Source organism: Platalea leucorodia, assembly GCF_965183815.1.
Source record: "Platalea leucorodia genome assembly, chromosome: Z".
Lineage (NCBI taxonomy): Eukaryota > Metazoa > Chordata > Aves > Pelecaniformes > Threskiornithidae > Platalea > Platalea leucorodia.
Window position 1 is genome coordinate 94,097,572 of NC_138858.1, and position 24,052 is coordinate 94,121,623.

General features: G+C 69.8%; 5 protein-coding genes across 6 annotated transcripts; 4 read left to right on the forward strand and 1 right to left on the reverse strand.

Moving 5' to 3' along the window:
* LOC309602599 (uncharacterized protein) lies at nt 1–1,990 on the forward strand (the record flags this gene model as incomplete). Its single annotated transcript, XM_082336259.1, has 4 exons — nt 1–168; nt 434–517; nt 1,100–1,274; nt 1,885–1,990. 3 exons carry the CDS (start codon nt 1–3, stop codon nt 1,256–1,258), a joined length of 411 nt encoding a protein of 136 aa, XP_082192385.1. The 3' UTR covers nt 1,259–1,274; nt 1,885–1,990.
* A 6,856-nt stretch (nt 1,991–8,846) lies between these two features.
* Nucleotides 8,847–13,104, forward strand: LOC309602600 (pulmonary surfactant-associated protein B-like; the record flags this gene model as incomplete). Its single annotated transcript, XM_082336260.1, has 5 exons — nt 8,847–8,913; nt 9,311–9,435; nt 10,003–10,071; nt 10,520–10,645; nt 13,096–13,104. 5 exons carry the CDS (start codon nt 8,847–8,849, stop codon nt 13,102–13,104), a joined length of 396 nt encoding a protein of 131 aa, XP_082192386.1.
* Nucleotides 13,105–13,779: 675 nt separating this feature from the next.
* LOC309602601 (uncharacterized protein) lies at nt 13,780–15,781 on the forward strand (the record flags this gene model as incomplete). Its single annotated transcript, XM_082336261.1, has 4 exons — nt 13,780–13,947; nt 14,213–14,296; nt 14,880–15,054; nt 15,664–15,781. The coding sequence occupies 3 exons, from the start codon at nt 13,780–13,782 to the stop codon at nt 15,036–15,038; spliced, it is 411 nt and encodes a 136-aa protein (XP_082192387.1). The 3' UTR covers nt 15,039–15,054; nt 15,664–15,781.
* A 260-nt stretch (nt 15,782–16,041) lies between these two features.
* LOC309602602 (pulmonary surfactant-associated protein B-like) lies at nt 16,042–19,680 on the forward strand (the record flags this gene model as incomplete). The annotated part of the gene is made up of 8 exons (XM_082336262.1): nt 16,042–16,108; nt 16,509–16,633; nt 17,209–17,277; nt 17,416–17,541; nt 17,975–18,073; nt 18,473–18,811; nt 19,462–19,551; nt 19,645–19,680. The coding sequence occupies 8 exons, from the start codon at nt 16,042–16,044 to the stop codon at nt 19,678–19,680; spliced, it is 951 nt and encodes a 316-aa protein (XP_082192388.1).
* A 273-nt stretch (nt 19,681–19,953) lies between these two features.
* On the reverse strand, nt 19,954–24,035 carry LOC309602878 (ubiquitin carboxyl-terminal hydrolase 39-like; the record flags this gene model as incomplete). Of its 2 annotated transcripts, XM_082336982.1 has the most annotated exons (12): nt 19,956–20,108; nt 20,200–20,286; nt 20,363–20,498; nt 20,989–21,320; nt 21,402–21,469; nt 21,570–21,647; nt 21,723–21,948; nt 22,053–22,205; nt 22,291–22,427; nt 22,979–23,073; nt 23,193–23,262; nt 23,648–24,035. In XM_082336982.1, 12 exons carry the CDS (start codon nt 24,033–24,035, stop codon nt 20,061–20,063), a joined length of 1,818 nt encoding a protein of 605 aa, XP_082193108.1. In that variant the 3' UTR covers nt 19,956–20,060. The 2 variants fall into 2 exon arrangements, with proteins under 2 accessions (XP_082193109.1, XP_082193108.1); XM_082336983.1 differs by lacking the exon at nt 21,570–21,647 and having other exon boundaries at nt 19,954–20,108.
* Nucleotides 24,036–24,052: the final 17 nt, after the last annotated feature.

Sequence of the window (24,052 nt, forward strand, 5' to 3'; positions counted from 1 at the left end):
ATGGGGACGTGTCCCCTGACGTGGCACTGCCCAGCCTTGCTGGTGGTGGGCGCCGAGGCCCCCCCCCCGAGCACCCTGCCGGAGGGCGCGGGGGAGCCCTGGCTGGACACCCTGGGGCTCCTGCATCTCCCCGACATCGAGGAGGAGCTGAGTGACGATGACATCATGGTGAGGGGACACGGCGGGGACACGGGGGAGGGAGGGGCTGGGGGGCACCCATGGGGGACTGGGGGGCACTGGGCTGGTGTTGTGGAGGCACTGGGGGGCACTGGAAGGCACTGGGGGGCACTGGGTGGGCACTGGGCTGGTGTTGTGGGGGCACTGGGAGGCACTGGGGGGGCACTGGTGGGCACTGGGCTCATGTTGTGGGGGCACTGGGGGGCACTGGGAGGCACTGGGCTGGCAGCGGGTGCTGAGGCGGGTCTGTGCACAGAGCGGCAAGGAGCTGCCCACCGGCCCCACACGCTGTAAAATCTGCAAGTCCGTGGTGAAGACGCTGCAGGGCATCAAGAGGAAGGTGAGGCAGCGGGGGGCCACGACGCCGCGCGACCCCCTCGTGCCAGGCGCTCCCCTTGTGCAAGGCCCCCCCCCCCGTGCGAGGTGCCCAGGCAAGGCTGGGTCCCCATGCAAGGCACTACCTCCTCGTGCCATGCCCCTCGTGCAAGGCCCTCGTGCAAAGTGAGCCCCCCCATGTGCTGCCGCCGTGAAAACCCCTGTGTGCAGTGAAGCCCCTCGTGCAAGGCCCTAGTGCAAGGCAATACCCCGTGCAAAGCCCCTGTGCACGGTGAGCCCCCTCATGCAATGCCCCTCGTGCAAAGCCCTTGTGCACGGTGAGCCCCCTTCATGCAAAGTCCCCGTGCAAGGTGATGCCTCCCCCATGTGCTGCTCCCGTGCAAAACCTCTGTGTGCAGTGGGGCCCCTTGTGCAAGGCAATACCCCCCTGTGCAAGGCCCTCATGCAAGGCAGTGCCCCCCATGCAAGGCCCTCGTGCAGGGCAGTACGCCCCATGCAAGGCCCTCGTGCAAGGCAGTGCCCCGCCATGCAAGGCCCTTGCGCAAGGCAAGGCCCCTCGTGCAGCGGGCACTGACGTGTGCTGCAGCTTTCCACGGGGCGCCTCATCGACCGCATCTGCAAGAAGATGCCACGCGGCCAGGACCTGTGCAGCGACCTGCTGAAAACCGCCCTGACGCCCATCATGGAAGCCTTGGGGCGGGGCAATGACCCCACCCGCGTCTGCACCCGCCTGGGCTGGTGCTAGTCGCAGCTCTGAGCAGGTGAGCCCCCCACCCACCCACCCACCCACCCTGCGGGGACCCAGGCGCCGGGGCCGCACCCGGCCCACGAGGGCTCTCGAGCGGAGGGCAGGGACGCGGCGCCTCAAAGCGCTGCCGGGAAGGGGACGGGGGGGCACCCATGGGTGCCGCCAGGGCGGGGGGAGAGGGAGGGCAAGGGAATGTGGGGCGTGGGAACGTGGGGACGTGGGGTGTTCGGGGACGGGGGGACGTGGGGGGGACATGGGAACACGGGGGGACGTGGGGATAAGGGGGTATGGGGGGACAGGGGGACGTGGGGGGACAAGGGGACATGGGGGGACATGGGGGCATGGGGGTGCGGGAACATGGGGGTGTCGAGCCATGGGGGGACATGGGGATGGGGGGGCATGGAGACATGGGGCTATGGGGCCATGGAGGGGGGCATGGGAACATAGGACACGGGGGGACACGGGAGGGGCATGGGACATGGGGGGACATGGGAGGGGCACGGGACATGGGGATGTGGGGGGACATGGGGGTGTGGAGACGTGGGGACAACACGGGGGACAGGGACATGGGGACACAGTGCCTGCAGGTGCCCTGTCCCCGCTGCCACCTCTCCCCACCCCAGGCACCAGCCAGCTCCGAGGGCACCCGCTGTCACCAACGTCCCCCACACCGTCCCCCCACACCGTCCCCCCCACGCCGTGGACCACCCCGTCCCAGATCAATAAAGTCTTTGTCACCGCAGGAGTGGCACCGTGTCTGTCCCCCGCCACCGTGGGCACCGGGGTGGGATGGGGACGCGGGGACCCCGATGGGGACATGGCCATGGGGGACACAGGGGCGTGGGGACAACGGCAGGGGCACGGGGTGGGGGACAGGGTGGCAGCCCCCAAGTGTCCCCGTGGCCGGGGCGCACGTGTCGCCGCGGTGCTGGCATCGTCCCAACGGCCACCTCCCGCCGGGGCTATAAGAGGCCGCGGGGCTCGGCCCTGCCAGCACCGCCATGGCACCGCCACCGTCACCGTCACCCGCGCTGGCCCTGCTCCTCACCCTGCTCTGTGCCACCCCAGGTAGGGCCCCCGCACCCCCGGGCTGAGTGCCCCCCAGAGCCGGGTGCACCCCCTGGGGGACCCTATGGCAGAGCTGGGGGGGGCCCAGACCCCTGGGTCCCCTCCCCAGGGCTGGGCTGGGGGTGAGGGAGCACCCACACTGGGGGCGAAGGGCGCTGACACCTGGGTCCCCTCTTGGGGTCTTGGGGTGGGGTGGGACACCAGCGAGGGGCATTGGGGTGGGGGTGCCGGACGCCTGGGTGCCCCCCTGAGGGCTGGGGGTGGGATGGGGCACCTTGGGGTGGGGGTCCCGGACGCCCGGCTCCCCCGCGAGGCCGGGGTGCCGGGTGCTGACGGCGGCCGCAGGGCTGGGGGTGCCGGGGGGCCGCTGCGGGGTGCCCCCCGCCGCCTGGTGCCAGAGCTGGGAGACGGCGCTGCGCTGCGGGGCCCTGGGGCACTGCGCCCGCCACGCCTGGGCCCCCCCCACCACGGTGAGAGCCCCTCGCCCGCAGCCCCCGCCCCACGCCCCCCGATGTCCCCGTGCCCCCTCCCTTTGTCCCCGTGCCCCCGCATGTTCCCAACGCACCCTGTGTCCCCCACAGCCCCATACCCTACACCCCGTGTCCCATGCACCATGGCCCCATCTCCCAGTGTCCCCATGCCCCCATTCCCCCATGTCCCCACGTCCCCATTCTCCCACGTCTCCGTGTCCCCCATGTTGCCATGCCCCCATTCTCCCATGTCCCCACGCCCCCACGCCCCCACGCCCCCATGTCCCCCATGTTGCCATGCCCCCATGCCCCCAGGTCCCCAGCTCCCAATGGCCCCATGGCCCCATTCCCCCATGGCCCATACACCTCATCCCCGTGTCCCCATGCCACACATCTGTATGTCCCAATGTCCCCACATAACCATGCCCTGTGTCCCCACGTCCCCGTGCCATATGTCCCCGTGCCCCCCAAGTTCATTTCCCCTACGCCCCGCGCCGTGTGTCCCCACGTCACACGTCCCTGTGTCCCCATGTCCCATGTCCCCGTGCCCGGTGCCACCTCTCGCAGGACATGTGCGCCGACTGCCAGCAGATCGTCACCCTCCTCACCCGCATGGCCAACGAGTCGGCCACCAAGGTGCCCATGGGGATGGGGGGGCATGGGGTGGCCACCGTGGGTGCCAGCACGGGTGCCATGGTGGCTGTGGGCACGGGGTGGCCACCACGGGTGCCGCTGTGGGTGCCAGCACGGGTGCCATGCTGGCTGTGGGCACGGTGTGGGGGACACCGGGCATGGGGGACACTGGGCTTGGGGACACCGTGCCAGCTAGGGACACCTTGGGGTGCTGGGGGGATTGGGGACACTGTTCTGGCCAGGGACACCTTGGGGTGCTGGGGGACACCGCGCCAGCTGGGGACAGCTCGGGGGACTGGGGGGACTGGCGACACTGTCCACACTGACCCCGGTGCCTGCTGTCCCCTATACCCAATGTCCCCATGCCCCCCCGTACCAGGTGTCCCCTATATCCACTGGCCCTGGTGTCCCCCATGCCCGGTGTCCCCCACACCCTGTGTCCCTCCATACCCAGTCTCCCTGGTGTCCCCCATTCCCCATGGCCCCCGTACCCGGTATCGCCCATACCCGGTGGCCCCCGTACCCGGTATCCCCCATAGCCGGTGTCCCTGGTGTCCCCCATACCCGGTATCCCCCATTCCCGGTATCCCCCATACCCGGTGGCCCCCATTCCCGGTGTCCCCGGTCGCCCCCGGTTCCCCCGTCCCGTCCCCCACCCGCAGCACACGGGCAGCCCTGGGCGCCGCCATCTTGGCGGGGCGCGGCGGGGCGGAGCGGCGGCGGCGCCCCCTGGCGGCTGGAGGCCGCGGGGAGGACTGGGGGTACTGGCAGGGAGACTGGGGGGTATTGGCAGGGATACTGGGGGTAATGGGAGCACTGGGGGTAATGGGGGACACTGTGGGTAATTGAGGGCACTGGGGGTACTGGGCGGGGATACTGGGAGCACTGGGGATACTGGGGGTAATGGTGGGTGCTGGAGGGTACTGAAGAAACTGAGGGTAATAGGGGTACTGGGGGTACTGGGGATTACTGGGGGTACTGGGGGCAACTGGGAGGCACTGGGGGTAATGGGGGACACTGGGGGTCACTGGGGGGCATTGGGGGCTACTGGGGGTAACAAGGGTACTGGGAGGTGCTGGGGGGCACTGGTGGTAATGGGGGACACTGGGGGCTACTGGAGGGCATTGGGGGCTACTGGGGGTAACAAGGGTACTGGGAGGTACTGGGGGGCACTGGTGGTAATGGGGGACACTGGGGGCTACTGGAGGGCCTTGGGGGCTACTGGGGGTAAGAGGGGTACTGGAGGGCACTGGGGGCAACGCGGGACACTGGGGCTCCGGCTCGGGGAAGGTCTGCAATGGCCCCGGGGGCACGGCGACGCGGAGGAGGCCGTTGGCCGCCCGGCAGCCGTTTGCGGGGCTGAGGAAGGAGGGGAGCGCCGGGAAAGGCGGGAAGCCTTCGGCAGCGGCGAGGCAAGCCTCCCGAGATAAGCACGGGGCGGCCGGCACCAGCCATCCCGCGGCTCCCGCTGGCCCTCCGGCTTCGGCGGAGGGTGGCCACCCTCACGTTTCGGTGTGCCAGCTCTGTCGAGAGGGCGTTTGGGTTTGGCTACCCAGGGCAACAGCCCGTAGCCGACACGCGCGCATCGAACGTGTTGCTGGTGGGCAAGTGGCCCGGCCGATGCCAGCTGGTGTCTGCCAGAGCGGCTGCCAGAGCGGCTACCAGAGCGGCCTGCTGGCTCGGCCGCTTTGCTCAAGTTGCCTTGCTGGCTAGCGGCAGCGGGTAAGCCAAGGGGCAGTTTGCCCTCAGCTCTTATCAAAGAGAGCGGTCCGTGTCCCGGCTTATCAGATAAACGCCAGCAAGCCGCCTTAACGTTTCGGTCTCTTACAAGGGGGAACTGGGACATACTGGAGGTTACTGGGGGGCACTGGAGGTTACTGGGGGGCACTGGGGGTCCTGGCGTTCCCCCGCCGGCGGTGGCAGCAGCCCGGGGGCTCTGCCCTGGCCCCCCGAGCCCCCCCGGTGCCGCAGGGGAAGCTGACGGTGACGGAGCCTTGTGGCTTCACGGGGGACAGGGACAGGAAGGGGGGCAGGGACAGGGCCCCCCCCCGTCCCCTCCCCGGTGGCTTTGGGGTTTGCGGTGGCCCCGGGGACCTGCTGGGAAGAGGGGGGTGGCACAGTTCCCCTCATGTCCTCCCCCCCCCAGGTCCCCCCTTATCTTCCCCCATCCCCAAAGTCCCCCCAGGTCCCCACCGTGTCCCCTTGTCACCCCCAGGGCCCCCCACATCCCCCCAGGTCCCCAAAGTCCCCCAGGTCCCTCCTGGCCTCCCCCTTTGTCCCGCAGGTCCCCCCGCAGGTCCCTCCTTGTCCCCCCAGGTCCCCCCAGTCCCCCTGCTCTCTTCTTGTCCCCTCCCAGTCCTCCCAGTGTCCCCATGGTCCCCGTGGTCTCCTCTTGTCCCCCCCCCATGTCCCCATAGCCTCCTCTTGTCCCCTCAGTGTCCCCATGGTCTCCCCTTGTCTCCTCCGACGTCCCCCCAGTATCCCCATGGTCCCCATGGTCTCCTATTGTCCCCCCCCAGTGTCCCCATGGTCTCCACTTGTCCCCCCAATGTCCCCATGATCCCGCCTTGTCCCCCCCAATGTCTCTCCAGTGTCCCCATGGTCCCCATGGCCTCCCCTTGTCCCCCCGTGTCCCCCAGGTCCCCAAGGACTCCCCCAGCCCCCCATGTCCCCCGTCCCCGCCAGCAGACGTGACCGGGGGCCACTGTTCCCGGATGCCTGGGTCCCCCCGGCCCCCCGCTGCGGCTGCCGTGGTTTTGGGGGGGGGGCCCTTTCCTGCCATCACCCCGGGTGCCACCCCTCCCTGCGGGGACATAAAGGGCCCCCAGGGCTCGAGGATGGGCAACCATGGCCCCAATGCTGCTAGCCCTGTTCGCCGCGGTCACTGGTGGGGACCCCCATGGGGACGGGGCGGACAGGGGGGTGGCGGGGACAGGGAGGGGGAGATGGGGGGGACGGGGACACGGGGCTATGGGGGACAGGGATGGGGACAAGGGCATGGAGGACATGGGGACCAGGGCCACGGGGGAGGTGGGGACATGGCGGGGGGACGGGGACCAGGGCAATGGGGAGATGGGGACATGGGGACAAGGGAGATGAGGTCATGGGGGGAGATGCGGACATGGGGACGAGCGCAATGGGGACGTGGGGGAGATGGGGACATGGGGACCAGCGCAATGGGGACATGGGGGAGATGGGGACACGGGGACCAGGGCGATGGGGACGTGGGGGAGATGGGGACATGGGTGACAGGGACATGGGGGGACAGGAGGGGACATGGGGGCAGGGGAGGGGACATGGGGACATGGGGACGTGTCCCCTGACGTGGCACTGCCCAGCCTTGCTGGTGGTGGGCGCCGAGGCCCCCCCCCCGAGCACCCTGCCGGAGGGCGCGGGGGAGCCCTGGCTGGACATCCTGGGGCTCCTGCATCTCCCCGACATCGAGGAGGAGCTGAGTGACGATGACATCATGGTGAGGGGACACGGCGGGGACACGGGGGAGGGAGGGGCTGGGGGGCACCCATGGGGGACTGGGGGGCACTGGGGGGCACTGGGGGGCACTGGGCTGGCAGCGGGTGCTGAGGGGGGTCTGTGCGCAGAGCGGCGAGAAGCTGCCCACCGGCACCCTGCGCTGTGACATCTGCAAGTTCGTGGTGAAGACGCTGCAGGAAATCGCGGTGCACCCCAAGAGCAAGGTGAGGCAGCGGGGGGCCGCGACGCCGCGCGACCCCCTCGTGCCAGGCGCTCCCCTTGTGCAAGGCCCCCCCCCCCGTGCGAGGTGCCCAGGCAAGGCTGGGTCCCCATGCAAGGCACTACCTCCTCGTGCCATGCCCCTCGTGCAAGGCCCTCGTGCAAAGTGAGCCCCCCCATGTGCTGCCGCTGTGCAAAACCCCTGCGTGCAGTGAAGCCCCTTGTGCAAGGCCCTAGTGCAAGGCAATACCCCGTGCAAAGCCCCTGTGCACGGTGAGCCCCCTCATGCAATGCCCCTCGTGCAAAGCCCTTGTGCACGGTGAGCCCCCTTCATGCAAAGCCCCCGTGCAAGGTGATGCCTCCCCCATGTGCTGCCCCCGTGCAAAACCTATGTGTGTGCTGAGGCCTCTTGTGCAAGGGAATACCCCCCCATGCAAGGCCCTCGTGCAGGGCAGTACCCCCCTGTGCAAGGCCCTCGTGCAAGGCAGGGCCCCGCCATGCAAGGCCCTTGCGCAAGGCAAGGCCCCTCGTGCGGCGGGCACTGACGTGTGCTGCAGGCTTCCGCGGCGCGCCTCATCGACCGCATCTGCAAGAAGCTGCGACACGGCCAGGACCTGTGCAGCGAACTGCTGAACCACGCCCTGACGCGCATCATGGAAGCCTTGGGGCGGGGCGATAACCCCACCCGCCTCTGCACCCACCTGCGCTGGTGCCAGCAGAAGCTCTGAGCAGGTGAGCCCCCCACCCACCCACCCACCCACCCTGCGGGGACCCAGGCGCCGGGGCCGCACCCGGCCCACGAGGGCTCTCGAGCGGAGGGCAGGGACGCGGCGCCTCAAAGCGCTGCCGGGAAGGGGACGGGGGGGCACCCATGGGTGCTGCCAGGGCGGGGGGAGAGGGAGGGCAAGGGAATGTGGGGCGTGGGAACGTGGGGACGTGGGGTGTTCGGGGACGGGGGGATGTGGGGGGACATGGGGGGATGTGGGGGGGACAAGGGGACATGGGGGGATATGGGGTTATGGGGGGACATGGGGACATGGGGGGGACGTGGGGGGACATGGGGGCATGGGGGTGCGGGAACATGGGGGTGTCGAGCCATGGGGGGACATGGGGATGGGGGGGCATGGAGACATGGGGCTACGGGGACATGGAGGGGGACATGGGAACATAGGACACGGGGTGACACGGCAGGGCATGGGACACGGGGGGACACGGGAGGGGCACGGGACATGGGGATGTGGGGGGACATGGGGGTGTGGAGACGTGGGGACAACACGGGGGACAGGGACATGGGGACACAGTGCCTGCAGGTGCCCTGTCCCCGCTGCCACCTCTCCCCACCCCAGGCACTAGCCAGCTCCGAGGGCACCCGCTGTCACCAACGTCCCCCACACCGTCCCCCCACGCCGTCCCCCCCACGCCGTGGACCACCCCGTCCCAGATCAATAAAGTCTTTGTCACCGCAGGAGTGGCACCGTGTCTGTCCCCCGCCACCGTGGGCACCGGGGTGGGATGGGGACACGGGGACCCCGATGGGGACATGGCCATGGGGGACACAGGGGCGTGGGGACAACGGCAGGGGCACGGGGTGGGGGACAGGGTGGCAGCCCCCAAGTGTCCCCGTGGCCGGGGCGCACGTGTCGCCGCGGTGCTGGCATCGTCCCAACGGCCACCTCCCGCCGGGGCTATAAGAGGCCGCGGGGCTCGGCCCTGCCAGCACCGCCATGGCACCGCCACCGTCACCGTCACCCGCACTGGCCCTGCTCCTCGCCCTGCTCTGTGCCACCCCAGGTAGGGCCCCCGCACCCCCGGGCTGAGTGCCCCCCAGAGCCGGGTGCACCCCCTGGGGGACCCTATGGCGGAGCTGGGGGGGGCCCAGACCCCTGGGTCCCCTCCCCAGGGCTGGGCTGGGCGTGAGGGAGCAACCACACTGGGGGCGAAGGGCGCTGACACCTGGGTCCCCTCTTGGGGATGGGGGGGGGCCTTGGGTGGGGGTCCCGGACGCCTGGGTCCCCTCTTGGGGTCTTGGGGTGGGGTGGGACACCAGCGAGGGGCATTGGGGTGGGGGTGCCGGACGCCTGGGTGCCCCCCTGAGGGCTGGGGGTGGGATGGGGCACCTTGGGGTGGGGGTCCCGGACGCCCGGCTCCCCCGCGAGGCCGGGGTGCCGGGTGCTGACGGCGGCCGCAGGGCTGGGGGTGCCGGGGGGCCGCTGCGGGGTGCCCCCCGCCGCCTGGTGCCAGAGCTGGGAGACGGCGCTGCGCTGCGGGGCCCTGGGGCACTGCGCCCGCCACGCCTGGGCCCCCCCCACCACGGTGAGAGCCCCTCGCCCGCAGCCCCCGCCCCACGCCCCCCGATGTCCCCGTGCCCCCTCCCTTTGTCCCCGTGGCCCCGCATGTTCCCAACGCACCCTGTGTCCCCCACAGCCCCATACCCTACACCCCGTGTCCCATGCACCATGGCCCCATCTCCCAGTGTCCCCATGCCCCCATTCCCCCATGTCCCCACGTCCCCATTCTCCCACGTCTCCGTGTCCCCCATGTTGCCATGCCCCCATTCTCCCATGTCCCCACGCCCCCACGCCCCCACGCCCCCATGTCCCCCATGTTGCCATGCCTCCATGCCCCCAGGTCCCCAGCTCCCAATGGCCCCATGGCCCCATTCCCCCATGGCCCATACACCACATCCCCGTGTCCCCATGCCACACATCTGTATGTCCCAATGTCCCCACATAACCATGCCCTGTGTCCCCACGTCCCCGTGCCATATGTCCCCGTGCCCCCCAAGTTCATTTCCCCTACGCCCCGCGCCGTGTGTCCCCACGTCACGCGTCCCTGTGTCCCCATGTCCCATGTCCCCGTGCCCGGTGCCACCTCTCGCAGGACATGTGCGCCGACTGCCAGCAGATCGTCACCCTCCTCACCCGCATGGCCAACGAGTCGGCCACCAAGGTGCCCATGGGGATGGGGGGGCATGGGGTGGCCACCGTGGGTGCCAGCACGGGTGCCATGGTGGCTGTGGGCACGGGGTGGCCACCACGGGTGCCGCTGTGGGTGCCAGCACGGGTGCCATGGTGGCTGTGGGCACGGGGTGGCCACCACGGGTGCCGCTGTGGGTGCCAGCACGGGTGCCATGGTGGCTGTGGGCACGGGGTGGCCACCACGGGTGCCGCTGTGGGTGCCAGCACGGGTGCCATGGTGGCTGTGGGCACGGGGTGGCCACCACGGGTGCCGCTGTGGGTGCCAGCACGGGTGCCATGGTGGCTGTGGGCACGGGGTGGCCACCACGGGTGCCGCTGTGGGTGCCAGCACGGGTGCCATGCTGGCTGTGGGCACGGGGTGGCCACCACGGGTGCCGCTGTGGGTGCCAGCACGGGTGCCATGGTGGCTGTGGGCACAGGCGGCCGTGGAGGGCTTCCTGCGGCGGGAGTGCGCGGCGCTGCCGGTGCCCACCATGGTGACGCCCTGCCAGAACCTGGTGCACGAGTACTTCAGCCTCCTCCTCACCGACCTGGAGGAGCACCTCGTGAGTCGGCACCCATGGGTGCCGCGGTGGGTGGACGGGGGCGGCGCGGGGGCAGCGGGGACATCGTGGCAGCTGGGGACGCCTCAGGGGTGCTGGGGGACACCACGCCACCCAGGGACACCGTAGGGTGCTGGGGGCGTTTGGGGACACCAGGCCAGATGGGGGCATCTCGGGGTGCCGGGGAGATCAGGGACACTTTGGGGGGGCTTGGGGACACCGTGCCAGCTAGGGACACCTTGGGGTGCTGGGGGGATTGGGGACACTGTTCTGGCCAGGGACACCTTGGGGTGCTGGGGGACACCGCGCCAGCTGGGGACAGCTCGGGGGACTGGGGGGACTGGCGACACTGTCCACACTGACCCCGGTGCCTGCTGTCCCCTATACCCAATGTCCCCATGCCCCCCCGTACCAGGTGTCCCCTATATCCACTGGCCCTGGTGTCCCCCATACCCGGTGCCCCCCATGCCCGGTGTCCCCCATGCCCGGTGTCCCTAGTGTCCCCCATTCCCCATGGCCCCCGTACCCGGTATCCCCCATAGCCGGTGTCCCTGGTGTCCCCCGTACCCGGTGGCCCCCATTCCCGGTGTCCCCGGTCGCCCCCGGTTCCCCCGTCCCGTCCCCCACCCGCAGCACACGGGCAGCCCTGGGCGCCGCCATCTTGGCGGGGCGCGGCGGGGCGGAGCGGCGGCGGCGCCCCCTGGCGGCTGGAGGCCGCGGGGAGGACTGGGGGTACTGGCAGGGAGACTGGGGGGTACTGGGAGGGATACTGGGGGTAATGGGAGCACTGGGGGTAATGGGGGACACTGTGGGTAATTGAGGGCACTGGGGGTACTGGGCGGGGATACTGGGAGCACTGGGGATACTGGGGGTAATGGTGGGTGCTGGAGGGTACTGAAGAAACTGAGGGTAATAGGGGTACTGGGGGTACTGGGGATTACTGGGGGTACTGGGGGGAACCTGGAGGCACTGGGGGTTACTGGGGGACACTGGGGGCTACTGGGGGGCATTGGGGGCTACTGGGGGTAAGAGGGGTACTGGGAGGCACTGGGGGCAACGCGGGACACTGGGGCTCCGGCTCGGGGAAGGTCTGCAATGGCCCCGGGGGCACGGCGACGCGGAGGAGGCCGTTGGCCGCCCGGCAGCCGTTTGCGGGGCTGAGGAAGGAGGGGAGCGCCGGGAAAGGCGGGAAGCCTTCGGCAGCGGCGAGGCAAGCCTCCCGAGATAAGCACGGGGCGGCCGGCACCAGCCATCCCGCGGCTCCCGCTGGCCCTCCGGCTTCGGCGGAGGGTGGCCACCCTCACGTTTCGGTGTGCCAGCTCTGTCGAGAGGGCGTTTGGGTTTGGCTACCCAGGGCAACAGCCCATAGCCGACACGCGCGCATCGAACGTGTTGCTGGTGGGCAAGTGGCCCGGCCGATGCCAGCTGGTGTCTGCCAGAGCGGCTGCCAGAGCGGCTACCAGAGCGGCCTGCTGGCTCGGCCGCTTTGCTCAAGTTGCCTTGCTGGCTAGCGGCAGCGGGTAAGCCAAGGGGCAGTTTGCCCTCAGCTCTTATCAAAGAGAGCGGTCCGTGTCCCGGCTTATCAGATAAACGCCAGCAAGCCGCCTTAACGTTTCGGTCTCTTACAAGGGGGAACTGGGACATACTGGAGGTTACTGGGGGGCACTGGAGGTTACTGGGGGGCACTGGGGGTCCTGGCGTTCCCCCGCCGGCGGTGGCAGCAGCCCGGGGGCTCTGCCCTGGCCCCCCGAGCCCCCCCGGTGCCGCAGGGGAAGCTGACGGTGACGGAGCCTTGTGGCTTCACGGGGGACAGGGACAGGAAGGGGGGCAGGGACAGGGCCCCCCCCCCCCCCCCCTCCCCGGTGGCTTTGGGGTTTGCGGTGGCCCCGGGGACCTGCTGGGAAGAGGGGGGTGGCACAGTTCCCCTCATGTCCTCCCCCCCCCAGGTCCCCCCTTATCTTCCCCCATCCCCAAAGTCCCCCCAGGTCCCCACCGTGTCCCCTTGTCACCCCCAGGGCCCCCCACGTCCCCCCAGGTCCCCAAAGTCCCCCAGGTCCCTCCTGGCCTCCCCCTTTGTCCCTCAGGTCCCCCCGCAGGTCCCTCCTTGTCCCCCCAGGTCCCCCCAGTCCCCCTGCTCTCTCCTTGTCCCCTCCCAGTCCTCCCAGTGTCCCCCAAGACCCCATGACCTCCTCTTGTCCACCCCCAGTGTCCCCCCAATGACCCCCAAGTCCCCATGGTCTCCTCTTGTCCCTCCCAATGTCCCCTCAGTGTCACCAATGTCCCCATGGTCCACCCTTGTCCCCCCCAATGTCCCCCCAGTGTCCCCATGGTCCCCATGGTCTCCTCTTGTCTCCCCCAGTCTCCCCATGGTCCCCATGGCCTCCCCTTGTCCCCCCGTGTCCCCCAGGTCCCCAAGGACTCCCCCAGCCCCCCATGTCCCCCGTCCCCGCCAGCAGACGTGACCGGGGGCCACTGTTCCTGGATGCCTGGGTCCCCCCGGCCCCCCGCTGCGGCTGCCGTGGTTTTGGGGGGGGGCCCTTTCCTGCCGTCACCCCGGGTGCCACCCCTCCCTGCGGGGACATAAAGGGCCCCCAGGGCTCGAGGATGGGCAACCATGGCCCCAATGCTGCTAGCCCTGTTCGCCGCGGTCACTGGTGGGGACCCCCACGGGGACGGGGCGGATAGGGGGGTGGCGGGGACAGGGAGGGGGAGATGGGGGGGACGGGGACACGGGGCTATGGGGGACAGGGATGGGGACAAGGGCATGGAGGACATGGGGACCAGGGCCACGGGGGAGGTGGGGACATGGCGGGGGGACGGGGACCAGGGCAATGGGGAGATGGGGGACACGGGTGGGGACAGGGGGCTTTGGTGGGATGGGGACATGGGGGACGGGGACGTAGGGTGGGGACAGAGGGGACATGGAGGGATGGGGAGCAGGGCAGAGATGGGGAAGGGGGCAGGAGGGTTGGGGACATGGAGGGTTGGGGACAAAGAGGGGATGAAGACAAGGGGGGACGGGGACATGAGGACATGGGGGACATGGGGACCAGGGCGATGGGGACACGGGGGAGATGGGTGACAGGGACATGGGGGGACAGGAGGGGACATGGGGGCAGGGGAGGGGACGTGGGGACATGGGGACGTGTCCCCTGACGTGGCACTGCCCAGCCTTGCTGGTGGTGGGCGCCGAGGCCCCCCCCCCGAGCACCCTGCCGGAGGGCGCGGGGGAGCCCTGGCTGGACACCCTGGGGCTCCTGCATCTCCCCGACATCGAGGAGGAGCTGAGTGACGATGACATCATGGTGAGGGGACACGGCGGGGACACGGGGGAGGGAGGGGCTGGGGGGCACCCATGGGGGACTGGGGGGCACTGGGCTGGTGTTGTGGAGGCACTGGGGGGCACTGGAAGGCACTGGGGGGCACTGGGTGGGCACTGGGCTGGTGTTGTGGGGGCACTGGGAGGCACTGGGGGGGCACTGGTGGGCACTGGGCTCATGTTGTGGGGGCACTGGGGGGCACTGGGAGGCACTGGGCTGGCAGCGGGTGCTGAGGCGGGTCTGTGCACAGAGCGGCAAGGAGCTGCCCACCGGCCCCACACGCTGTAAAATCTGCAAGTCCGTGGTGAAGACGCTGCAGGGCATCAAGAGGAAGGTGAGGCAGCGGGGGGCCACGACGCCGCGCGACCCCCTCGTGTCAGGCGCTCCCCTTGTGCAAGGCCCCCCCCCCCGTGCGAGGTGCCCAGGCAAGGCTGGGTCCCCATGCAAGGCACTACCTCCTCGTGCCATGCCCCTCGTGCAAGGCCCTCGTGCAAAGTGAGCCCCCCCATGTGCTGCCGCTGTGCAAAACCCCTGCGTGCAGTGAAGCCCCTCGTGCAAGGCCCTAGTGCAAGGCAATACCCCGTGCAAAGCCCCTGTGCACGGTGAGCCCCCTCATGCAATGCCCCTCGTGCAAAGCCCTTGTGCACGGTGAGCCCCCTTCATGCAAAGTCCCCGTGCAAGGTGATGCCTCCCCCATGTGCTGCTCCCGTGCAAAACCTCTGTGTGCAGTGGGGCCCCTTGTGCAAGGCAATACCCCCCTGTGCAAGGCCCTCATGCAAGGCAGTGCCCCCCATGCAAGGCCCTCGTGCAGGGCAGTACGCCCCATGCAAGGCCCTCGTGCAAGGCAGTGCCCCGCCATGCAAGGCCCTTGCGCAAGGCAAGGCCCCTCGTGCAGCGGGCACTGACGTGTGCTGCAGCTTTCCACGGGGCGCCTCATCGACCGCATCTGCAAGAAGATGCCACGCGGCCAGGACCTGTGCAGCGACCTGCTGAAAACCGCCCTGACGCCCATCATGGAAGCCTTGGGGCGGGGCAATGACCCCACCCGCGTCTGCACCCGCCTGGGCTGGTGCTAGTCGCAGCTCTGAGCAGGTGAGCCCCCCACCCACCCACCCACCCACCCTGCGGGGACCCAGGCGCCGGGGCCGCACCCGGCCCACGAGGGCTCTCGAGCGGAGGGCAGGGACGCGGCACCTCAAAGCGCTGCCGGGAAGGGGACGGGGGGGCACCCATGGGTGCTGCCAGGGCGGGGGGAGAGGGAGGGCGAGGGAATGTGGGGCGTGGGAACGCGGGGACGTGGGGTGTTCGGGGACGGGGGGATGTGGGGGGGACATGGGAACACGGGGGGACGTGGGGATAAGGGGGTATGGGGGGACAGGGCGACGTGGGGGGACAAGGGGACGTGGGGGGACATGGGGGCATGGGGGTGCGGGAACATGGGGGTGTCGAGCCATGGGGGGACATGGGGATGGGGGGGCATGGAGACATGGGGCTATGGGGCCATGGAGGGGGGCATGGGAACATAGGACACGGGGGACACGGGAGGGGCATGGGACATGGGGGGACATGGGAGGGGCATGGGACATGGGGATGTGGGGGGACATGGGGGTGTGGAGACGTGGGGACAACACGGGGGACAGGGACATGGGGACACAGTGCCTGCAGGTGCCCTGTCCCCGCTGCCACCTCTCCCCACCCCAGGCACCAGCCAGCTCCGAGGGCACCCGCTGTCACCAACGTCCCCCACACCGTCCCCCCACGCCGTCCCCCCCACGCCGTGGACCACCCCGTCCCAGATCAATAAAGTCTTTGTCACCGCAGGAGTGGCACCGTGTCTGTCCCCCGCCACCGTGGGCACCGGGGTGGGATGGGGACGCGGGGACCCCGATGGGGACATGGCCATGGGGGACACAGGGGCGTGGGGACAACGGCAGGGGCACGGGGTGGGGGACAGGGTGGCAGCCCCCAAGTGTCCCCGTGGCCGGGGCGCACGTGTCCCCGCGGTGCTGGCATCGTCCCAACGGCCACCTCCCGCCGGGGCTATAAGAGGCCGCGGGGCTCGGCCCTGCCAGCACCGCCATGGCACCGCCACCGTCACCGTCACCCGCGCTGGCCCTGCTCCTCGCCCTGCTCTGTGCCACCCCAGGTAGGGCCCCCGCACCCCCGGGCTGAGTGCCCCCCAGAGCCGGGTGCACCCCCTGGGGGACCCTATGGCGGAGCTGGGGGGGGCCCAGACCCCTGGGTCCCCTCCCCAGGGCTGGGCTGGGCGTGAGGGAGCACCCACACTGGGGGCGAAGGGCGCTGACACCTGGGTCCCCTCTTGGGGATGTGGGGGGGGGGCCTTGGGTGGGGGTCCCGGACGCCTGGGTCCCCTCTTGGGGTCTTGGGGTGGGGTGGGACACCAGCGAGGGGCCTTGGGGTGGGGGTGCCGGACGCCTGGGTGCCCCCCTGAGGGCTGGGGGTGGGATGGGGCACCTTGGGGTGGGGGTCCCGGACGCCCGGCTCCCCCGCGAGGCCGGGGTGCCGGGTGCTGACGGCGGCCGCAGGGCTGGGGGTGCCGGGGGGCCGCTGCGGGGTGCCCCCCGCCGCCTGGTGCCAGAGCTGGGAGACGGCGCTGCGCTGCGGGGCCCTGGGGCACTGCGCCCGCCACGCCTGGGCCCCCCCCGCCACGGTGAGAGCCCCTCGCCCGCAGCCCCCGCCCCACGCCCCCCGATGTCCCCGTGCCCCCTCCCTTTGTCCCCGTGGCCCCGCATGTTCCCAACGCACCCTGTGTCCCCCACAGCCCCATACCCTACACCCCGTGTCCCATGCACCATGGCCCCATCTCCCAGTGTCCCCATGCCCCCATTCCCCCATGTCCCCACGTCCCCATTCTCCCACGTCTCCGTGTCCCCCATGTTGCCATGCCCCCATTCTCCCATGTCCCCACGCCCCCACGCCCCCACGCCCCCACGCCCCCATGTCCCCCATGTTGCCATGCCTCCATGCCCCCAGGTCCCCAGCTCCCAATGGCCCCATGGCCCCATTCCCCCATGGCCCATACACCACATCCCCGTGTCCCCATGCCACACATCTGTATGTCCCAATGTCCCCACATAACCATGCCCTGTGTCCCCACGTCCCCGTGCCATATGTCCCCGTGCCCCCCAAGTTCATTTCCCCTACGCCCCGCGCCGTGTGTCCCCACGTCACGCGTCCCTGTGTCCCCATGTCCCATGTCCCCGTGCCCGGTGCCACCTCTCGCAGGACATGTGCGCCGACTGCCAGCAGATCGTCACCCTCCTCACCCGCATGGCCAACGAGTCGGCCACCAAGGTGCCCATGGGGATGGGGGGGCATGGGGTGGCCACCGTGGGTGCCAGCACGGGTGCCATGGTGGCTGTGGGCACGGGGTGGCCACCACGGGTGCCGCTGTGGGTGCCAGCACGGGTGCCATGGTGGCTGTGGGCACAGGCGGCCGTGGAGGGCTTCCTGCGGCGGGAGTGCGCGGCGCTGCCGGTGCCCACCATGGTGACGCCCTGCCAGAACCTGGTGCACGAGTACTTCAGCCTCCTCCTCACCGACCTGGAGGAGCACCTCGTGAGTCGGCACCCATGGGTGCCGCGGTGGGTGGACGGGGGCGGCGCGGGGGCAGCGGGGACATCGTGGCAGCTGGGGACGCCTCAGGGGTGCTGGGGGACACCACGCCACCCAGGGACACCGTAGGGTGCTGGGGGCGTTTGGGGACACCAGGCCAGATGGGGACACCAGGCCAGATGGGGACATCTCGGGGTGCCGGGGAGACCAGGGACACTTTGGGGGGGCTTGGGGACACCGTGCCAGCTAGGGACACCTTGGGGTGCTGGGGGGATTGGGGACACTGTTCTGGCCAGGGACACCTTGGGGTGCTGGGGGACACCGCGCCAGCTGGGGACAGCTCGGGGGACTGGGGGGACTGGCGACAGTGTCCACGCGGGGGTACTTGGGGACACCAGGGGTGTCACCTCGGTGTGCCCCCACCCTGTCCCCCCAGAAGCCCTCCGCCATCTGTGCCCGCCTGGAGCTGTGCCCGGAGCAGCCCGGGGGGGCCCCGGCCGTGCCCCCCCTCAGGGTGCTCAGCGCCCGCCTGCAGGTACGGGACCTCGGGGCTGGGGCCGGTGGGTGCCCGGCGGCAGCGACACGGGGGCTGCGGGGCATCGGCACGGGCACGGGCGTCTCCGTGGGCATGGACACGGGCATGGACGTGGGTGTCTGTGGGCGCCTCCGTGGGCAGGGCGGGGCTGTCTGCGGGGCGTAGCCACGGGCGTAAGTACGGGACTCTCCCTGGGCACCCGCGCAGGCTTCCATAGCGGCACCTCTGCGGGCATTCACACGGGCATCTTCAAGGGCCCCCACGCGGCCACGAGCATGGGCACCCTTGGGGGCACCCCTGTGGCTACCACCATGGGGCTGGGCACCCAGCAGCCCCTCTGCGGCCACAAGCACGGCCGCAGCCCCCCCATTAGCCTCCAGAGTGAACGCTCGTCCCCAGGTCGCCGCCGGTGACGCCCTGCCCATGCCGCTGCCGCTGTGCTGGCTGTGCCGCACCTTCCTGGCCCGCGCCCAGGCCGCTGTCCCCAAGGAGGCGGTGGCGACGGCGGCAGCGGGGCTGTGCCGGGTGCTGCCGGTGGTGGTGGCAGGCGCGTGCCAGTGCCTGGCGCAGCGGTACGCGGTGCTGGCGGTGGAGGAGGTGCTGGGGCGCCTGGCCCCCCGCCTGCTCTGTCACCTGCTCCTCTCCTGCCGCCCCGAGGACGGTTACGCCTTGTTGTCACCTCCCCGGCGTCCCCTCGAGGCCACCGCGAGCCCGCCGGCTGGGTGTGCCGGCACTGAGGTGAGCGGGGTGACGGGGTGCCACAGCGTGGTGAGGGTGGCACTGCAGTGTGAGTCCTTGGGGACGTTCCTGGGCGGGGGGGTCACGGTCCCCCGGGATGGGACAGGGCACCCAAGGGTGTCACAGCCCTGAGGGTTGTGCTGCAGGCTGTCACAGCCCCAGGGGACGTGCTGGGGAACCAAAGGGTGTCACCGCCCCTGGGGACAAGTCCTTGGGTGTCACAGCCACAAGGGACATATCCCAGGGGTGTCACAGCCACAAGGGGACACGATGAGGCCCCAAAGGGTGTCACCGCCCCTGGGGACACACTGCAAAGCACGACAGCCTCATCAGGCATCCTCCAGGGTGTCACGGCCGCAGAGGAGCCGCGTCCCCGAGGGTGTGCCACGGCCCCTGGGGACACGGCCAGGTCCCAGAAGGTGTCACATCCCCAGAGAACGGGCCAGGGGCCCTGAGGGTGTCACAGCCCCCAGGGGACACACTCAGGGGTGCCACCAGGTATAGGACCCCCAGGAGGCGGGCACTGAGGGTGCCACAGCCCCAAGGGGTGCACCGAGGCTGTCCCAGCCCTGGGGAGGGGGTTCCCGGGGGTGTCCCCACCCCGGGGGGTACCGGGAACCCCCCTGACCCCCATGTCCCCACCCCGCAAGGACCTCCCCGCGCTGTCCCCAAACCCGGGACCCTGCGCCCTGGGCCCGACCTACTGGTGCTCCAGCCCCGTGGCCGCCCGCCGCTGCCAGGTGAGCTGGGGACATGGGAGGGGGACAAAGGGGACGAGAGGGGGGGCCTGGCCACTGCCCTGCCCCCCAGCTCACGCCCCCGCTCTCCCCCAGGCCCTGCAGCACTGCCAGGAGCACGTCTGGGCCTAGGGGGGCATGAGGAGACCCCCCCACACACACCCCCCTCGGCCCTGGCCCCCAAATAAAGCTTGGATACTGCTCTGCCTCGGTTTCCCCAGTTTTGGGGTGTTTCGGGGTGTTGCAGGGCGCGGCGAGGGGTGATGGGGCACAGGGGTTTGAGCTTTCTCGGAAAGCAGGCGCGTTTTCACAGCCCCCAGAAACTGCGAAAACCACGACACCCTCTCTGCGCCCAAAGAGCAAAGGCGGAAAACGGTTACAAAAATACAGCCGGTGACCTTTAATCGAGGGGGGGGCATTCGGGGGGGGGTGGGTGCCCCCGGGGGGGCTGCGGGTGCTCCCGGGGTGGGGAACGGGCAACCCCGGGGGGGTTGCGGGCATCCCCGAAGCGCTCAGGCGCCTTGTTGGTTCGTCTCGTCCTCCTCGCGCCGCTTCCAGATCTGTGGCAGCACAGGGTGGGGGGGTCAGGGGACATTTTGGGGGGTGACAAGTGTCCCCTGGGACCCCCCTCGCTGTCGCCAAGCCCCTCACCTGGATGTACGCCTCCGAGAGGGTGATCATCTGCGGCAAGATGTCGGTCACCTGCAGGTCCTGCAGCTCGTACCACTTCCCGGTGCCCTGCGAGGGGAGGGGACAGAGGTGACACTGGGGGGGCCACCCTCCCTGTCACCCCCCCAGGACGAGGGACACTCACGTGGTGCAGCACGTGGATGCGGTAGGAGCCCTCGGAGGGTTTCCCGTCGTGCACGATGTTGGCGATGAGGTCATAGGTGGTGTTGGTGTGCGCTGCCTGCACCTCCTCCGACAGGTACTCCCGCAGGTCCACGTTCCTGGGGGACGCCCAGGGGCACCCCGCACCCCTCAGCTGGGTGTCACCGGCACCCAAACCCCAGGGGAACCCCTACGCCACCCACAAAGCCCCCCTAGGTGCTTCCAAACCCCTCCTAAATGCTTCCAAACACTCCTAGATGTTTTCAAGACCCCCTAAATGCTTGCAAAACCCTCCTGAGATGCTTCCAAACCCTTCTGAGATTACTGCAACTCTCCGTAGATGCTTTCAAACTCTCCCTAAGTGCTTCCAAACCCCCCCAGAAGCTTCCAAACCCCCCCCCCAGACTATTTCAAAGCCCCCTAGATTATTTCAATGTCCCCTTAGATGCTTATAATCCCTCCTAGATGCTTCCAAACCCCCCCTCAGATGCTTCCAACCCCCCCTTTAGATGCTTCCAAATTCCTCCAGATGCTCCCAAACCCCCAACGGGACACAGGGAAAGGGAGACGGGGACCCCAAGCGCCCCCCCAGGGGTCTTCACCACTCACGTGATGGGGAAGTTGACGATGGTGGGGTTCTTCTCCACGAAGAAGTTGTTCTTGGTGAAGCGCTTGATGCAGAAGATGAGGTAGGGAGGCAGCTTGGTGAGCTGGAAGCGCTTGAGAAAGTTCTCCTTGTAGGTCTTGTACTCCTTCTCGGTGGCGCCATTGAATTTGGCCAAGATGCTGAAGAGGGGGACCTGGGGGATGATGAGCTGCTCCTTCTCATCCTTGTAGAGCGGGGCGGTGGGAAGGTCCAACGTCAGGTACATGAAGGTGGATTCCACCATCATCTCCTGGTACTCGCTGTTCTGCAGGAGCTGCGCCTTCTCCTCGGCCGGCTGTGGGACACGGGGCTCAGAGCGGGGCTTGCAGACACCCGTGGGGGCGAGAAACCCCCCTCTGCCCCTCCGCGTACTCACCAGATCCGGGTGGGGCAGTTTTTTGGTGAAGATGCGCATGGAACCCTGGAAGACGTCGGTGACGATGGCTGTGGGGACACAAAGACGTGGGTGGGGGCCCAGGGGTGATGAGCATCACCCGAGGGGGTGCCCCAAGGGAATAAGGGCCCTTCATCGCCCTCTGCTCACTCTTCTTCTTCTTCTTTGTGCCGCCCAGGGCCGAGTGCAGCGCGTTCAGGAACCAGGAGAGGAAATCCACCCCGTCCCCTACAAACCGGAGGGTAAATCAGAACCAGGGGGGCCAGACCCAGTGCCCCCCGGCCACTCCATCCTGCTCCTCACCTTGCTTGGTGATCTGGAAGTTCTTCTTGCTGCAGAGGACCACGGCCTGCAGCATCTCGTGGGGCGAGACGTGCGCTTTGAAGTTCCGGGGGTTCCACAGCTTCCGCATCAGCTCCCCGAAGCGCTGCACCAGCAGGAACATGATGTCCCCGGGTGGGCGCTGGATGCTCTTGTAGTTTTCCTCCTCCAAAAAATAATTCCTCAACGGCGGCACGTTGGATAAAGCCTGCGGGAAAGGAGCCGGGAAGCATCCCCGCCAGCCCCAAGGGGGCGGTTTGAGGGGTTTTCACCCCAAAAATGAAGCCCGGAGCCCTCCCCCCCCAGTGATACCTGAAGGACGGCGTTGGCGTAGTCGTTGGCTTTGATGTTGTTGAGCCCCACGATGCCGGGCAGGTACGTGGTGCCGTCGTAGGCACGGGAGAGCTTGGCCTGCTTGTCCAGGTTGGTGATCTGCTGCGCGGTGAAGGTGGGCTTCAGCACGTACTGCGGGCGAGAAACGGCGTCAGAAAAGGCCGGGGGGACAGGAAGCTGCGCCCCCTCCCCGGGGCGGCTCGGCCCCCCACCGCACCGTGATGTCCTCCAGCGAGGAGTCGATGATCTCGTAGTTGTCGGGGAGGCAGTAAAACTTGAGGGTGTGGAGGTTGAGGAAGACGTGGTGGCTGAACTGGACGCTGTGGATGTAGGCGTGAGACTTCAGCCCGCGGCCTGTGGGGGAGAGGTGGGGTCACGGCGGGGAGGAGGGGGGTCTCGGGGAGCCTCAGGTCCCCGGAGAGGGGTGGGGGGGTGGAAAACCCCAGGAGAAGGTGGAGATGGGACAGAAGCGATTCCCCTCCTGCCCCGGGGGCTGCTTCTGCCCGCCCCGAGAGTCGTTGCGTGCCCCCCGCAGCACCCCGGCCCCTGGGTGTCCCCCGTTCCCCACCCCGGCAGCACCCTGGACCCTTGGTGTTCCTTGTGTCCCTCCTGGCAGCACCCTGGTCCCCAGGCAGCCCCCAGGCACCCCCCTGCAGTACCCCAGCCCCTGGGTGTCCCCCGGCAGCACCCTGGTCCCTGGGTGTCCCCCCCCAACAGCACGCTGGCCCCTGGGTGTCCCCCATGTCCCCCCCAGCAGCACCCCAGCCCCTGGGTGTCCCCTTTGTGTCCCCTGACAGCACCCTGGTCCCTGGGTGTCCCTGTGTTCCTCTGTCCCCAGCAGCACCCCGGTCCCTGGGTGCCCCCGTGTCCCCCCCAGCAGCACCCCAGTCCCCGGGGGGGCTCACCCTGGAAGTACTTCCCACAGACGAGGCAGGCGTAGACGTTGATGTGGGAGAGCGAGATGGAGCAGAGCTTCTCGAAATCGAAGTCCAGGACGCTCCTAGGACGGGGACAGAGCTGCGGGGGGACTGGGGGGGACCCCAGGGACAGTGGGGACCCCCAGGAAGGGGGGGAGCCCCCGGGGACCCCAAAAAGCCCCGGCCCATCCCCCCTGCTCACTTGTTGATGGTGTCCAGGTAGGGGCAGTGCCGGCTGCGCTGGTCCTCGGGGTCGAAACGGCCGTAGCGCACTGTGGGGGAGGCTCGTTAGCACGGGGGGGCGTTAACGAGGGGGGGTCGTTAACGAGGGGGGGTCGTTAACGAGGGGGGGCTCAAGATGACGCCTTGTATCAGAGATGGAGCAAACGTCTGCCCCCATCAAGCACCCCCGGGGCTGAGCCCCGGTTCCCCCCCGGTGCCTCCCCAGCCCTAAGCCCGGGCCCCCCAGGATCAGCCCCGGGCCCCCCGTACACCCCGGTGTGTCCCCCCCATCCCGGTTCCCCACCACCACCACCCCGGTGTCCCCCCTCAGCTCCCCCACGCACCCCGGTCCCCCCCCCCCATTCCCGGTCCCCCCCCCCATTCCCGGTCCCCCCCCCCCATTCCCGCTGTCCCCCCCCCATTCCCGGTGCCCACCGGTGGGCTCGGGCTCAGGATCGGAGTCGCCATCGGGCTCACGCTCACGCTTGACCCGCACCGGGCCGGTTGGGGTGGTGGAGCCCCCCCAGGAGCCGGTACCCGCTTCCCGCTTGATACGAGCGGGATCCACCGGCAGCGGGAGGGCCAGGCCCGCCTCCGCCGCCGCCTCCCGCCGCCCGCGGTCCCGCTCCGCCTCCCGCCGCCCCCGCGACCGCTCCGCCTCCCCCTCCCGGCGGCTCCGCGACGAGCCCCGCGACGAGGAAGAAGAGGAGGAGGAGGAGGAAGAGGAGGAGGAGGCGGCGGCGGCGGCGGAGGGGGGGGCGCCCGCCCCCCGCGGGGCCGCCCGGGCCTCCCGCTCCCGCTCCCGCTTCCCGCGGCCCGACATCGGCCTGCGCCGGGGGC